Source organism: Balaenoptera ricei, chromosome 1 (genome assembly GCF_028023285.1).
Source record: "Balaenoptera ricei isolate mBalRic1 chromosome 1, mBalRic1.hap2, whole genome shotgun sequence".
NCBI classification, from domain to species: Eukaryota; Metazoa; Chordata; class Mammalia; order Artiodactyla; family Balaenopteridae; genus Balaenoptera; species Balaenoptera ricei.
In genome coordinates, this window is record NC_082639.1 from 148,418,169 (window position 1) to 148,433,561 (window position 15,393).

Below are 15,393 nucleotides of genomic sequence, written 5' to 3' on the forward strand. Positions count from 1 at the left end.
TCTAGGCATAGAGAAATGGATGATCCGAAAACCTATTAACATCTTTTTCCATCCTGTTCTTCAGTACTACTTAATAGTATACTTTAGTTTTATTCCAAATATATCATTGTATATAAGTGAAAGAAAGAAAGAAATGAGAATTCCCAGTGAGCAAACAATTTCAGTTTAAATATCCTATTTGTGTTTGCTAATTATCTGTTTGGGCTTCTTACAGAACCACCCAGTCTGGAGGATGCAGGGAAGATGCTGAATGAGACCGTGGTAGTGAACAACCCCATACAGCTGGAGTGTAAGGCAACTGGAAATCCCTCTCCTGGTAGGTTTGTTTGTGGACTCTGTAACTTATTAACATTTTAAGATTTCTGCGAATTGCTAAATCTGTTTATAAGCATAATATAGTAATTACTAATAAGGGAAATATTATAGAATATATTTCAAGGGTAAAACATTGATAAGGATATCGTTAGGTAGATGATATTTTTGAATTTTCATTGCTTTTAACTACATGAAATAATTTACCCATTTAAACAATGTAGAAATATGTGAATAATTATCTTATTGTCCTTACTATGGCCACAAAACCCACAATGGTATTGCATATAAATTTTTGTTGAAAAATATATTTTTATCTAGTCTCAATTGATTATCTTTATAAATCATTCATTTGATGAGACTATTATTTTGTTGATTTTCATCACCAGTAAGTTATTCATACAAATCAATAATAATATAAAAATTTTGAGGCTAACAGTATGTATAGTGTTTGGTTTTGATTAGATGCATAAACAAAATTTTATAGATGAGAGGAATATATACTACACCAAAAGAAAAAGAATCAGTTAAAAGTTTGCTATCAAACAAATACTGATATTGGATTGGCCAAAAAGTTCGTTCAGGTTTTTCTGTAAGATTGTATGGCAAAACCCAAATGAACTTTTTGGCCAACCCAATACATTAGAGATAATGTAAAGAATATTATTTTTATAAGTTCACTTCAGGACTCTTATATTGGATTGGCTATTCATGTTTTTCTAAAGTTTACCTCCTCCTAAAAGTCAACCCTAAAGAGATAATTAAACAGATTAAACTAAGATGATAAGCATAAGAATAAAGCAATTGTTACTGTTGTAGTTAAGCTTCGATTTAGTGTGTGTATTGAGCTTTTAAATGAAAAGTTTTAAAAAGATGGGTTTCTGTCCTCTTCCCCTTGCAGCTATTACATGGTACAAAGATAATCGTCCACTATTAGGTTCCAGTAGCATGACTTTCTTGAACAGAGGACAGATCATCAATATCGAAAGCACCCAGATCACAGATGCTGGCATATATAAATGTGTGGCCATCAACTCAGCTGGAGCTACAGAGTTATTTTATAGTCTACAGGTCCATGGTTAGTGCTACTTCTCCTAGATTCATCCTGGGGTGAAGAAGCATTCAAAATGATTAAGTGCATCTATAGAATTCTAGTGTAAATATTTAACAGAATGTATTATTGTCATCTTTACTTAAGAATGCAGTGTTCTAAAACTGATAAGCGTTTATATTTTCTGATTCCCATTAAATGCTCTATTTTCACATGCTATTGAACTTAAGTTTTCTTTAGATGAATTGTTGCAAATAGTCATCAACAGTCTTATCAGCCAATGACAATGGCCCTGTTTGTAAATATTGTCTGTCAGAATCATAGGTTTTAGTTCAAGAAATGTTTCTAAGTTATTATCTCTAATAATGCTTTTAAGAGTAGTTCATAGTTAACATACTAGAGTGGATATAGTGTAAGGAAACATACACAGATACACACAAAGCCTGGAAATCAAGAAATAAAAATGTAAAACATATTACTGTGGACACAACATATAGTTTTATTATTTTGAGATGTAATATTCCATGATGTTAACATATCTTAATTTTATTTATTTTTTTATTCCTTTTCAGTGCCCCCATCAATTTCTGGCAGCAATAACATGGTGTCAGTGGTAGTTAATAACCTGGTGAGGTTAGAATGTGAAGCCAGAGGTATCCCTGCCCCAAGTCTGACCTGGTTGAAAGATGGGAGCCCTGTCGCTAGTTTCACTAATGGGATACAGGTACTCTCTGTCATTCCTTAAGTGAAATCTACCATCTAATTATTCAATACAGGAAGTATAAACAAGTAAAACTATTAAAGGGATTTGGAGAGCAAGGATTCACAAATGTTATCCAAACATGTACACATATACATCCATAAATACCATGGGCACACAATTGTGATTTCTAAACAATTCATTAAAAGCTCAGTATATCTAAGAGTTCCCTTATCTCATATGTAGTGCTGTATTTTGACCATTGTTTTAGATACTTTCTACTTCCCCCCCACTCTCTGCCACCACCATAAAAGATACCCTACGCAAAGAAATGTCCATCAACAATAAAAACAGGAATTTTTTGGTAGACGTTATATTTAAATGTCTGGAAATAATCAGAGAACCACACAGAGTATATTTATTTCTACTAAAACATCATATAAAGAAAAATTATAAAGGCAGCATTATGAGAAGTGAAATTTGAGTCTGACAAAAAAATGTAAGTACATTGCACTGACTCAAAATTTAAAATACGGAAACACATATTATCTCATTGAAAGTGTACTTCAATTTTGCTTTGCTTAGCAGAGAGCATAGTTATTCCACCATTCTACTTCTTGAAATTTTCTTGAAAATCCATTGCTTGCAGAATTTGAGATCATAGACTATCCAGAGTCCATGTCAATATTAAAGGTACAACTACATCAATGGGATAAAAGGACAATGAATGTGACTAATTAATTTATTTGACTGCTACTGTGCTGTTAATTTTACCTTCTTACTTGTTCTCTCAAAGAAAAATTAAGAGGAGGATTAGCTCCTCTTATTCCCACTTCTTATCTTTCTCCCCTGGTGGCTTTTTCTCTTTCTGTAGTAAGTGTTGATAAAGTTGGATCTTCACTTGATCCTGTATGTAGAGAGTTGTGTTCAGTGGTTATTACCAAGTTTGGTTCTAGCCTCTGTCGTCCTCCACAGATAAGATGAGAAGGGGATTAAATGATGCTTGCCCTCTTTAAAACATCCAAGTAAAAATGCTTCTAGAGGCAAATGTTCAATTGATCAATGTCAGAAAATAATTGAAAAAGTATGTTTACGCCTACAGTTCTCAGGAGATATATTGGTTATTTAGCTTTCTATTCATCAACAGGTTCTGTCTGGGGGCCGCATCCTAGCCTTGACCAGCGCACAAATCAGTGATACAGGGAGATACACCTGCGTGGCAGTAAATGCTGCTGGGGAGAAACAAAGGGACATTGACCTCAGAGTATATGGTAAGACATTTTAATAATTATTTCTGCTCTGATACAGCTGTGTTTAAGTCCTAATATCATTGAGGAAGTTACGCAAGTTTTTGACAATAAAGAGCTATGAACAATAGAAATTATCAAAATATTGCAAGGTTAGTTAAATCAGATTCACCCTTTCTGCCTTATATTTGACTTTAATTTTCCTTTATTGAAGTTCTGAGAACTAAAAATGCATACATCCAGCATGTAGGGTGTTGGTTTTATGGAGCCCTCTGAAGAACATGACTATGGAGAGATCTTTGCAATTTGGAAGACATATTCTTCTCCCTAAAACAAGGCTCTGTTCAAGTAGCTCTCTTGATCTGTTCTACTCGAAGCCTGGATTTTCTTACTTTTTAATTATATGTACAATCAGCATATTTTATAGTCAGTACTATGTCTATGAATTAAAGGATATTTGAGAAGCAAAAGTTAAACTAAACATAAACTTAGACAAAATTCAAGTATTTTTTCTTCCTACCTATGATGCAGCTGTAAGGTACAAAAGGAAAGGTCTGATTCCATCACACCAAGAGGCCCCTGGAGCAAAGTTGGGGCCTCAATGGCCTCCATGCATAGATTACACTTGTCATTCCACATTTTAGTATACCTTTGCGTTTAGAAATTTTTCAGGGTTTTATTTGCATTATATTCTTGGTTCCTGGAGTAATGGATTTGTTCTGTAGTCCTCAAAGAGTATCTGTTTAATGCAGGCCTTCTCTTCTAAGTCCTACCTCACTTCCAAATAATTTACTCCTGTTCAAAATATATTACTTTTTTTTTTTTTTTTTTACCTCCAGGACATGTGGATTGACTTCCCTTTTTGAGTTTGCCAAAACAAATGTAATCATCACAAATAACTTATATAATAAGTCCTAATTTTTTAATAAAAAGGCCCCTTGTTTCAACATGGATGCCATGCATCTCTAATTAAGCTAAAAAATCCCAGTTGGCATCAATAAATTACCCAAGGCTCGTTATGCATCCCTCTTTTGTGTAGCTTCTGCAGTTGGCATGGGTCTGTATCTAGCCTCCAGCTGGCGCTCTGTGTCCGAGATAACAGAGGGTCTAAAATGCCCAACTGCAAGGAATCTAACTCCTTCCCTTAAATGGGTCACTTTTATGCTTTATGAAGAACTGGAATGTTTCCAATCTAAACTATCCTTAGAGAATGATACCTCAATCTAAGTATGTGACACAATAGGTCCTTCAATCATGAGCAAGCAAGCAGAGGACTGACATCAGTATTCAACGGGTTTTAGTCAACACTGAAAATCTGGGATTGGCTCCTTCCATTTCTGCACTGGTTAGTGTCAAAAGTGGACCTGGAAGGTGATAGAGAGTTGATATTTTTCAGGAGTTATGAAGATGTGCATGACTATTTTTTATCATTTGTTAAGATACTCCCATACTACCTTTTTAGTCTGAAAACCAGAATCTTCCCTCTGTTATAAAAGTCAAGTGGCTAGCCAGCCCATACGTATGTTTTAGAATGTGCGTATGTGTTTAGTAGCTTGCTGTGTGTATATATTTTAAATGTTAAAGAAGTGCCAGATTAAAACAGGTTTTTACTGTGAAATTAGCTTCCAATCTATGCTCTACTATTAGTATTATGTCCCTCTATTATATTCCTAAATTTGTGGTAGTAACCTTGGCAATCTTGGATCTATTTGGTACATAATGAGTCTGCAGCCTCAGAGGTAAGTGTCCGTCAGATTTACATTGTAGAGTGTGGTGGTGTAGGAGGAGCAGACATTGTGTAAAATAGCTTTCCCTACAATTACAAGAGTAGTTCATTAAAACTGTTTCTCCCTGGTATAAATTCGCAGCATGCATCACCATACTCTTAGGTGCTGAAACATGAGAATAGAGTTTTTAAATGATTTGGATTCCTGTAGAACTTTCTTAGAGATCACACACTCCCCGGTGTCTCAACAAACATAACCCTGTGGCAATTCTGACTTGTGTAATTACATTTCACAAGTATAATGCATAGGATGAGAAACAGACACAACACACCCCTTCCTAAGCAACATGACCTCAAAGCAGACTAGGGATAACATCTAAGGAAGCTGAGGATCTAAAGGGTAGAAGCTTGTTCTCTTCTCAGACTAAACAAAAAGTTGGAAACGAAAGACAGGGCAGAAAAAAATAGTTGTGCTGTGGTAATATATATCCTTGACTGTAATTAGATTTGCTTTAATTTATGTTCTTTAAGAAACAAATACTCTACTGTTTTTGTATTTTTCCTCTCAAATGAAAAAATTTGAGCTTGATTCAACTTATTTAGCTGTAAAGAAAAGTAATTGAAGGAAAAATATTTGGAAATAAATTAGCATTCTGCTTTCTTGAATTGTTTCTGACTTTTACGTCTACAAGCAGTCATAAAGAATCTATGCTCTTTTGTAAATTCTACAAATAATCTAAGATAAACATATTTTTATATAGTTGTGGTACATTTTTATCCACGGAGGACAGACTTAACCTGAAATGATTTCCAACCTGTGAAGTTCTATTTAGGACTGTCTGTGCTAAGACTGGTGAATATATCTTTTTTTCATAATATCTTAGAAGATGGCACTCATTGTGCTGATTTTGCTGAGATTATAGAAGTTTTAATCTCAAACAGACTAGTTGTATATCTTTTATCTGTTGTCTCACATGTTAAAAACAATCCCACTCTTTTCTGTCACCCGTAGATTACTTTAAGCTTTTGGAAAGCCAGATGTCTGTTGTGCTATTAAATTTAGCAGGACGGGCATCAGAGATCTCTGCCCAGAAGTTCCACTGATCTGTTCCAACCATTGTGCATGGAGTTTCTTTTGTTAGCCTCATTTCCTTTGGTTTTAGCACAAGTCCTGCATCCAGAAACAGCTTAAGAAATACCCTCTAATTCAAATGCCTTTCCCTGTGTAAAAGACATGGTAGCAGAGAAACCTTCTGGTTATAGAACACGGTTATATAACCTCCTGGTTAAAGTCCCTTAAGCTATGGGGACTAGCTTAAGTCCCCTGCGTTCATTGTCATTTTGCCACATGCAACAGTATCAAGCTGGAAACAATGGCCAATGGACTATCATAATGTTCCTTACCACAAAAATCTTATTTCTACCAAAGCATTTGGAAAATCCTTTAGGATTCATTTCAATGAAACTTAACCTTTCTTGTAAAAAAAAACAAAACCAAAAAAACTACAAATATGGTATGTTTCCTACAATCCTAAATAGTTATGGGATTTAGTGAGAAATGGCTGAGGAAATTCCCCTCTGTGCTTTTTTGGAGTGGCCCTTTTATAACAGGCCTGATTTTATCATTAGTTCATGATTTTGAATTATTATAAATATAAGCCTGAAAGAGTCCTTGAGATCTTATGGAGCCCACCATCTAATTCTTGGCAGGGCTGTACCTTGACCATCTGAGACAAATGATTGTTTACTCTATTTTTTAATACACCCAAGGGAATGCAGTTCCTTAAACTTCTCCAAGAACATATTTCAGGATCTGACAAGCCTTATAGCCAGGGAATTCTAATTTTAATCTCATTAAAATTTCAACTCATTTCTTCTTTTTATGTAGTTGTATGCTGTACAGCTGGTCACTGTTTTAGTTTGGTCTTTAATGTATCATTTATCCCACATGGTCTTTATTCCATAGAAAGCTGACAAGGCACCGTGGAAAATCAAATTGAGCTCTAAACTGCAAGTCAGAAGACTCCTAGTTTTGCCACCAATTAGTCACGTTATTTCAAATAAGCTCTTATCTGTCCCCCATCTTATGTTTTGCAAACTGTGAGGTGGGACAGGATGATCTCTTTCAACTCTATTTTTTTATTTTGCCTCTGTGTTTATGAAATTTATTTTCTTTTGCAAAAAAATATAAATAAGCATCAAAAATGTGTTTGCTTTTAATTCATTGTTATTTCCAAAATATTTCATGAGTGGCTTAATACTTTGAAAATCTTAAGTGGTGACATCTAGTTCAAGAAGTTTCTTAAGTGGGCACTTGGTGAGAACTTCCAGTTCTAAAACTTTTTTACGTGAAAAGTTAGTGAAACAACTATTTCTGTTCAACAGGAACACATTAATCAGTGACTTATGAACACTTGATTCTGAACCAAATGATATGCAGAGGGTATGTTAGAATTACTGTGATCCTACATCTTAAAAGAACTAATAAAGTTATTCAATATATGTCCTGATGATTAATAAAGATAAGCAGTATGCTGGCCTCTTTTATCCTGAGGGAAAACCCATCTTTCACTTAGTTGCACCAAATATCATGGGAGAAGAACAGAACGTCTCTGTCCTCATTAGCCAAGCTGTGGAGTTACTATGTCAAAGTGATGCTATTCCCCCACCGACTCTGACCTGGTTAAAAGACGGCCACCCCTTGCTGAAGAAACCAGGCCTCAGTGTCACTGAAAATGGAAGTGTGTTAAAGGTAAGCCTATAGAGTCATTTATTGCTTCTTGTATTATTCCTAAGCTCATGGCTTTGGTATTACCACTATCAAAATAGTACCCCTATTAAACTTCACAAGTATTCTACTAATTTCATCTTATAAAATTCTAGGAACCCTTTTATTAATGAGGTTTGTAATATTTTTCAGTTTTATGCTTAGTAAGGTTTAAATATTATACTTAACTGTCAATTCATGTTTGTAGCCAGAAGCCATTCAAAAATACTTTTAGGAAAATATTATAGAAATATTCTAAGGAGTGCATCATCTTCAGTCATTCAGCCAATCAGCAAATACCCATTCTAGGTGCTCTGCATAGGGATGCAAAAAAGTATGACACATTTATGCAAAATGTCTTCCAATTTTGCATAAATATATGAGAATTTAACAGCTCATGAAAAATGCAATGAGTGCTCTAAGTCTCTAAGTTAATTACCAAGTGGATGGTACAGACAGTACATTTGGGAAAGATAGCAAAAAGTGAGGCTGTGGTTGTCCAGAATAGTCTTGGAAAGCTACTTGGCTTTTTATGGGTAGATAGGACAAAAGGCCTGATTACGGGAAGCAAGTAAGCTAGTGTGACTGAAACAATTTAACAAAGTGAATTTTGGAAATAAGGTTGACTACTTTGACTTAAGTGAAATAAGAGCTAACACTGAAAGCCAACTTAAGGAATTAGGATTCAGGAAGCCAACAGGCCATTGGAATATTTATAAAATCCTCATAATAACCGTATTTAGAATTGAAAGAATGGCTACGTAGTCTGCCTACGGTTACTAAGCGGCAGAAATGGGATTTGAATACAGGAGTATAGCTTCAGAATCCATGCTGCTAACCACTACACCACATAGTTTCTTGGTAAAGGAATATTATTACTGTCAAACAAGGAGAGTCTTGGGAAATGGATAATGATTGTCAACACAAGGAAGCTAAGGCGCTTACACAAGGAGGATAGAAGTACAGGAGAGAGTGAGAGGGAGGGTGGAAGTGTATATTGGAGGCAAGAGGATGGAGTCGTCCGAAATTATGATCCTGTAACGATGGAGCTGGTGAGGAAGGAAAGTCTGGAGTCACTGATGGAGGAAAGTAGGATAAGTCAATTGAGCTATATAGGGGAGAAAAAAGCAAAAAAAAAGCAAAAAGCACTGCCCCTTCTCAGAGGCAGACCCCAGAGTTCAAGAAAGCAGCTGGTAGAATTCTCAAACCTCAGCTCTGACTGAATGATAGAGGGAGATGACTGTATAAACCACAGGTCCCAGCCCTGCTAGGGGAGAGCTATACATGATTAGAACTCTCCTAGCAAATTTTAGTGAGTAGAGAAGTTCATTTCTTCAGAGCACAGATCCCAATAGAGTTGGGAAGCCAGGAGAGAGGTGATGGTGAAGAAATCCTAGGATCCACTGAGTCTCCACCACTGAGGCTAGCCAGGCACCCTGGAATGTTTGGGTCCATAGGAAGGAACATAGGGAGAAGACTCATGGAAATGAAAACTTCTAGTGTACCCCTGCTGTACTAAATACTTTTAATGATAACTCCAACTCCAATGATTCTCTTTTGAATGTTTTAGCAATTGATTTCAAAGCTTTTAGCAATTCCATACTGTTTGTTGTACCTCTTAGATTATCTTATATTCTTATTTATACTTTGTTTATTATTAAACTCTTTTTTTATGTGCACATACATTATATTCTCAACTAGATTGAAGACTCAAGTCAGAAATAATATATTACACCATACTTCTTTGTATCTTCTACCTATAGTACCTGGTACAAGATTCTCAATAACTGCTGAAAGGTCTATGAATAAATGATAAATGAGTATTAATGTATGTTGCAGATAAATATACGGAAAGTATTTACTGGTATTCAGTTATCTAACAAGCACCAAACTGGGTATTAGGAGATTGAGACTAATTGAGTATAATACCTGTCTTGAAGAAGCTTACAAACCCAATATGGGAGAAGACATAATAAATTAATAGTATGGGTATTATTTTACTGAACAAGGACCTGGGCATGGAAAGATTGTATATTTAAAGCCCTGAATAACATATTCAGGAATTAGTTGTGATTTTCTTGTTATTTTATCTGAATCATATTTAAAAGGCCTTTCTAGACCTTCAACCAGTAAAATTAATGAGATTCAAATAAGGTATGACATAAATGAGAATTGCTGAATCTTGATAAGTGTTGAATGTGGGTGATGGGCATATAGCCATCCATTTTACTCTTCCCTCTATTTTTTATATGTTTGAAAACCTTCAGAACAGAAATGAAAAATCAGAGATCACAAATAACATTAATAGAAAAACCCCAATTACTTACGAAATAGAAACTGTGGTTTCAAAGCATGATTTTGTTTTCAGATTGAAGATGCTCAGGTTCAAGATAGTGGTCGTTACACTTGTGAGGCAACAAATGTTGCTGGAAAAACTGAGAAAAACTATAATGTCAACATTTGGGGTAAGTGGGATCAGCCCCTGTAAAGCAAATGATACAGCTTGTGGTTTAATCTTTGATTCTTTGTGTCAGTTCTTAAAATAACCAACCACGTAACTAAAATTGATCATAATACAGACATGGACACTAATTAATATGTTTAAATGATGCTGAACTGTCCTGAATATCAGCTTATATAATTAATTCAAGAGCAACTAGACAGATTTCCTGAACCTAAACATGTTGGTCACTGTAACTTTGATATAGAACAGTTCTGCTCTCCTGCCTGATTAATATGCCTTTTAGCTTCTACAACTGAGATCCTCTAATGATTGAGTGTTCTCCATGAACAGAGAGTGTGTTGGTCAATTGAAAATAAATCAAAAGGCTAAATTGTGTATGTGAATTATATTTGTGTGAGAGAAAGAGAACACATGCACTTGTGGGTGGGAGATGGGATTACTCCGCTGACGAATGTGCAAAGCTATTCTCGCTTGAAGTTTTACTGTTACTAATTAAGATAATTCTTAAGAATAGTCACAAATTGTATATCACTGTAGTTGTCTGTTACACTATGTTTAAAAGTTTTCCCAGTTCCTACATATTCACCTTTATTTTAAGTACTTCTTTAAATTCATTTATAACATATTAAGCTCTCTTAATTTTGATTGTATTTGTTTAAACTTTTTAATTTTTGACATAATAACCTGAAATTTACCTTTGATTATAAAAGTTAATTCAAAAACACATTTTAAAATAAAAATAGGTAGAGGAAGTAATCTAATTCCAATAGAGAATAAATATTTTATGTATAAAATGCCTTGTTAATTATAAATCATTATTATCATTTTAAAAATCTTGAGGAAAATTGTAAGAAGTATTATCATTCACCTGTAAAAGGATTTACTTTTAAACGACAAAATTTACTATGCAGTACATTTATATTTACTATATATTTGTTATGTTATCATTCACTTCTGTTCCTACCTCCTTCCATCCTTTTTCTCCCTTCATATTTCCTTTCTTTCCCTTCTCTTCTCATTTCTTTCAAATGGGGAAAATATTCATATAACTCCCAATATGGACAACACTGAGCTGAGTCTTATCAAGTAAAGGTTGAAAAAAAAAAAAGAAAAGAAAAAGAAAAATTTGGAGTGATGATCAATTAGAAAGTGAGGTGAAGAATTCCTTTTTAAAATGCTGTATTAGAGATACCTGTAGACCGTTCATATGAAGCTGTCCTCTATGCCATCAGAATTATGAGCCTATAGCTCAGGAGAAAGAGATAACAGTTAAAAATGTGAGGTTAAAGACATGAGTATATACGTAGTAGTTGAGATCCCTTAGCGAGAATAAGAAGAATGTGTAAAAAAGAGTACTGTATAGAATGACCCTCACATATCACATAAGAAGGGAGACAGAAAAAGAGACCCCCAAAATGGGGAACTGAGAAGGAACAGTCAAAGAGGGAGGAGGAAAACTGGGTAAAGCTTGTGTCATGGAAACTAAGGACAATGGTGTTCCCAGAAGAAGAACACAGACAACAAATAAGTTGGACGTGGTTAGATAGATGAGTGAATGAATGAATGAATGAATAATGGCACACATTGCAGAGAAGCCAAATGAGACATAAAATGCAAAGTGTACTTTACAACTGAGTAGACCAATGCCTCTTAAAGAGGAAAGCAGGTCGCAGTCAATGTAAGAGTGAATGATAGGGGAGAGAAAGTTGAAACCTCAAAAATTATTTATAGTGTGACTCTGTGTTCTAGGTGGGCATAGAGAGCTTAAGAAGAAAGACAATGACACTGGTTACTGAGTTCAGTTTGGGGCAAGTTGAGTTTGACAGTGCCTCTAAGGCATCCAAGATGAGATGTTAAGTAGTCAGATATAAAAATCCAGATCCCAGAGAGTATCTGTATTACAGGTACAGATTTGCAAGTATTTGTATTAATGGAAGCCATGGGAGTAGAGGAGGTGGAGTTTGGGTTGGAGATCATGAATTTATAGTGGTGGCAATTTGTGTAGTTGTCATTTTCTTCTGTAGAATTTTCATCTGTGGCATAGGTGATGACAGAGTAAACTATAGGATTCATCCCAAGTAAGGGTATTGCCAAATAGGAAGAGCAATGGTGCCAGGCAGTTGAAAATATTGGCAGAGGACTAGCTGAAATTACTGATCATGAAATCTAAGTTGGATAGTGAAGTTGGCAAATAAAAAAGTAAGCAGCTAGGTTGGGAGGCTTCTGAGAGATTTCAGTACTTGAGATTCAATTAGGTCATTGAATTGAGAATTGGGAATAGTTGAGTGAAAGAGCTATAAGGATAAAGCAGTTGTCAGAAAGTGGCCTAAATTTATAAATTAATAGGAGAAATGTTCTAGATGGTGAAAGGGTATGGCCTCTGATGGAGAACAGGATGAGCAGATCAAGGAACTGAGTAGCCAGGTGTTTAGATGTGCGAATATTGAGTTCATACAGAATGTGGCAGGTCTTCATGTCAAGAGAAAGGATAAAAACAAGTACCAAATTGTTCAGTGAATGGAAAAAGAATGACAGGTTCACAGATGGTGATAAGGAAAAAAGAAGTAAATGGGTGACATGAGCCTCAAAAGAATAGAGACTTTCATGGGGGTGCTTGAACAATGGCTGGAAGCAGCATTGGAGGTGGGGAGGATTCTCCCACTCCTCAACTCCCAGGAGCTTGGGAGAATAAGCATCTATCACGTGATAATACTGCAGCCAGAAAAGTGTCCCAAGGGAGAGTTCAACCAGCAAATGCAGACTCAGCCTCTTTGAGTAAAGTGTGGGTAGGCAGAATTCACTTTGAGGGTTCCAAGGAGAAGCTGGAGATCAATGGGGGAAGGCAGACTGTGCAGTCTAGGATAGGTAGCACGTCTGTTTCTCAGATCAAATTCCTTACCCTGTTCTTTACTATACGTTATATGCCTGATGTCTTTCTATTCTGTTCAACATCTGAGATATCAAAGCTGGAGAGGCACAAATGACTGGGTTAAATTTAAATTTGGTAAGTGTCATCATTTCTTTTGGTGCAAGATGTCTAAATATCTAGACTGTATCTCCTTTTTATATCACTCTGAGTATTTTGATAATTAAGTTTCTATCTGTGAAAATGGGAAGTCTGCTATTAGGTATTTATTCTAGGTCTTACAGTTGACTTTTAATGTGGTGTTGATATGTCAACCTCAAGTGCTAAATTATTTACTTGTACCATTTGAGTGGGAACCTTTTTTATTTTTACATGCAAAGTGTTAGGGAAATTTTATATTTGAGGGTAAAATAGTATTTTTCCTTTTTTTAATCTTTCAGTACCACCGAATATTTATGGTTCTGATGAACTTGCTCAACTTACAGTCATTGAAGGGCATCTTACTAGTCTATTGTGTGAATCAAGTGGTATTCCACCCCCAAATCTCATTTGGAAGAAGAAAGGTCAGTTTTCATCCTTTGACATTTATAAAATTAAATATAAATATTAAGTGAATTTATATTTTGTTTGAGAAACATGCCAACAAACTTTCTTACGGTTTGCACGCGAAAATACTAGACAGCAGAATTGCTTTGTGTTAAATGTGCCATATGCGATACTTCTACAGTATCAACCTGAAAATTGTCAGTTTTGAGACTCACTGCTCCCAAGAAGAAATTAATTTTCTCCATTAACTCTTTTTTAATCAAATGTATTGTAGGGCAGCTATAATGATCAAGAATCCACCATTCAATGAACTATTTATTTCTTCTTTAAAATAGTTTTAAAATTTTTCTCTTTTTTTAAAGCAAACATTTTTGCTGTATTTGTGACAGTTTTGTAATGTACGTTAAGACTGAATTCTGCAGTTGAACAGATTTTTAGTTATTCATCAACAAATATCTGTTTCCATTAAGTATCAGATTAGCTAAATTTTTAGCTGATCTAAAAAATAATTTTTGTTTTACTTAAAGATTTCATTTTGTTTGTTTTACTAAGTATGTTTTCTTTTAAATGCAATATTGATTGAAAGAAAAATTTGCAGAAGATAGTCTTCTCTTCATCTTCCTCCTCCTCCTTTTTGCATAGATTATTATACAGTGTCCTCTGCCTTTTAAGTATGTGAACTAGGAAGTAAATAAATATGTATATATACTCATTAGAGTATATACACAAAACGCCTTAATTTATGCTTCACATTCTGCCACTTGGTTTTCTTTGCAGGCTCCCCAGTGCTGGCTGATTCTGCAGGGCGAGTCAGAACTTTATCTGGAGGCAGGCAGTTGCAGATTTCAATTGCAGAAGAATCTGATGCAGGGCTCTATACCTGTGTGGCATCAAATGTTGCTGGAACAGCAAAGAAAGACTACAGTCTGCAAGTTTACAGTAAGTTATTAGTTAGCCAGGCTTTGACACAATTTTTTTTAAAAAACCTCTCCATCCTTCCCTTTTACTTTTTCTTCATATCTTTAAGAGTCATTCAAAGTAGTATGGTTATAGTATGCAATTGTCCCTCCATATCCACAGATTCTACATACATCCATGGATTCAACCAAGTGCAGATTGAAAAATATTTTTAAAAAATCCAAAAAGTTACAAAAAGCAAAAATTGAATTTCCACGCACCAGACAACTGTTTACATATCATTTACATTGTATTTACAACTATTTACACAGTATTTACATTGTATTAAGTATTATAACTAATCTAGTGATGATTTAAAGTATAAGGGAGAATGTACATAGGTTATATGCAAATACTATGCCATTTTATATAGAATGGACTTGAGCATTTTGGTATCTGAGGGCGTCCTGGAACCAGTCCCCTGTGGATACCCAGGGACAACTATACCTTTCATAAGACCCACAAATTTTAATTGTGCTGACATAATAAAGAGAGTAATTACTTATTTCTAGCTGTTATTTATTCAGTAATACAGCTGAACATCTGCATCAGCTTGCTGCTGGCAGATATATCAATGTGCCTGTAATTTTTGGGGGGGCAGGATAGTGTATGTGCGGAATGGAGAAGATGGCATTGTACCATAGGGTATATTTACAATATGTAAAAATATCTCATCGTAAAGAATATTTAATTTATATAAGATTTTAAAGTATTTAAAATATTTACATTACCTCATTTAACCTTTACATAGCTGTGG

The 15,393-nt window shown here is 34.9% G+C and overlaps 1 protein-coding gene across 1 annotated transcript in view; it reads left to right on the plus strand.

Moving 5' to 3' along the window:
* Positions 1–15,393, plus strand: part of HMCN1 (hemicentin 1) — a 518,244-nt gene that overhangs the window by 327,852 nt on the left and 174,999 nt on the right. Inside the window, exons 37-44 of the mRNA XM_059937996.1 lie at positions 215–316; positions 1,214–1,390; positions 1,936–2,087; positions 3,211–3,334; positions 7,613–7,788; positions 10,172–10,268; positions 13,574–13,696; positions 14,457–14,618. Of these exons, the coding sequence (XP_059793979.1) occupies positions 215–316; positions 1,214–1,390; positions 1,936–2,087; positions 3,211–3,334; positions 7,613–7,788; positions 10,172–10,268; positions 13,574–13,696; positions 14,457–14,618 (1,113 nt within the window). The remainder of the gene's footprint in view (positions 1–214; positions 317–1,213; positions 1,391–1,935; positions 2,088–3,210; positions 3,335–7,612; positions 7,789–10,171; positions 10,269–13,573; positions 13,697–14,456; positions 14,619–15,393) is intronic.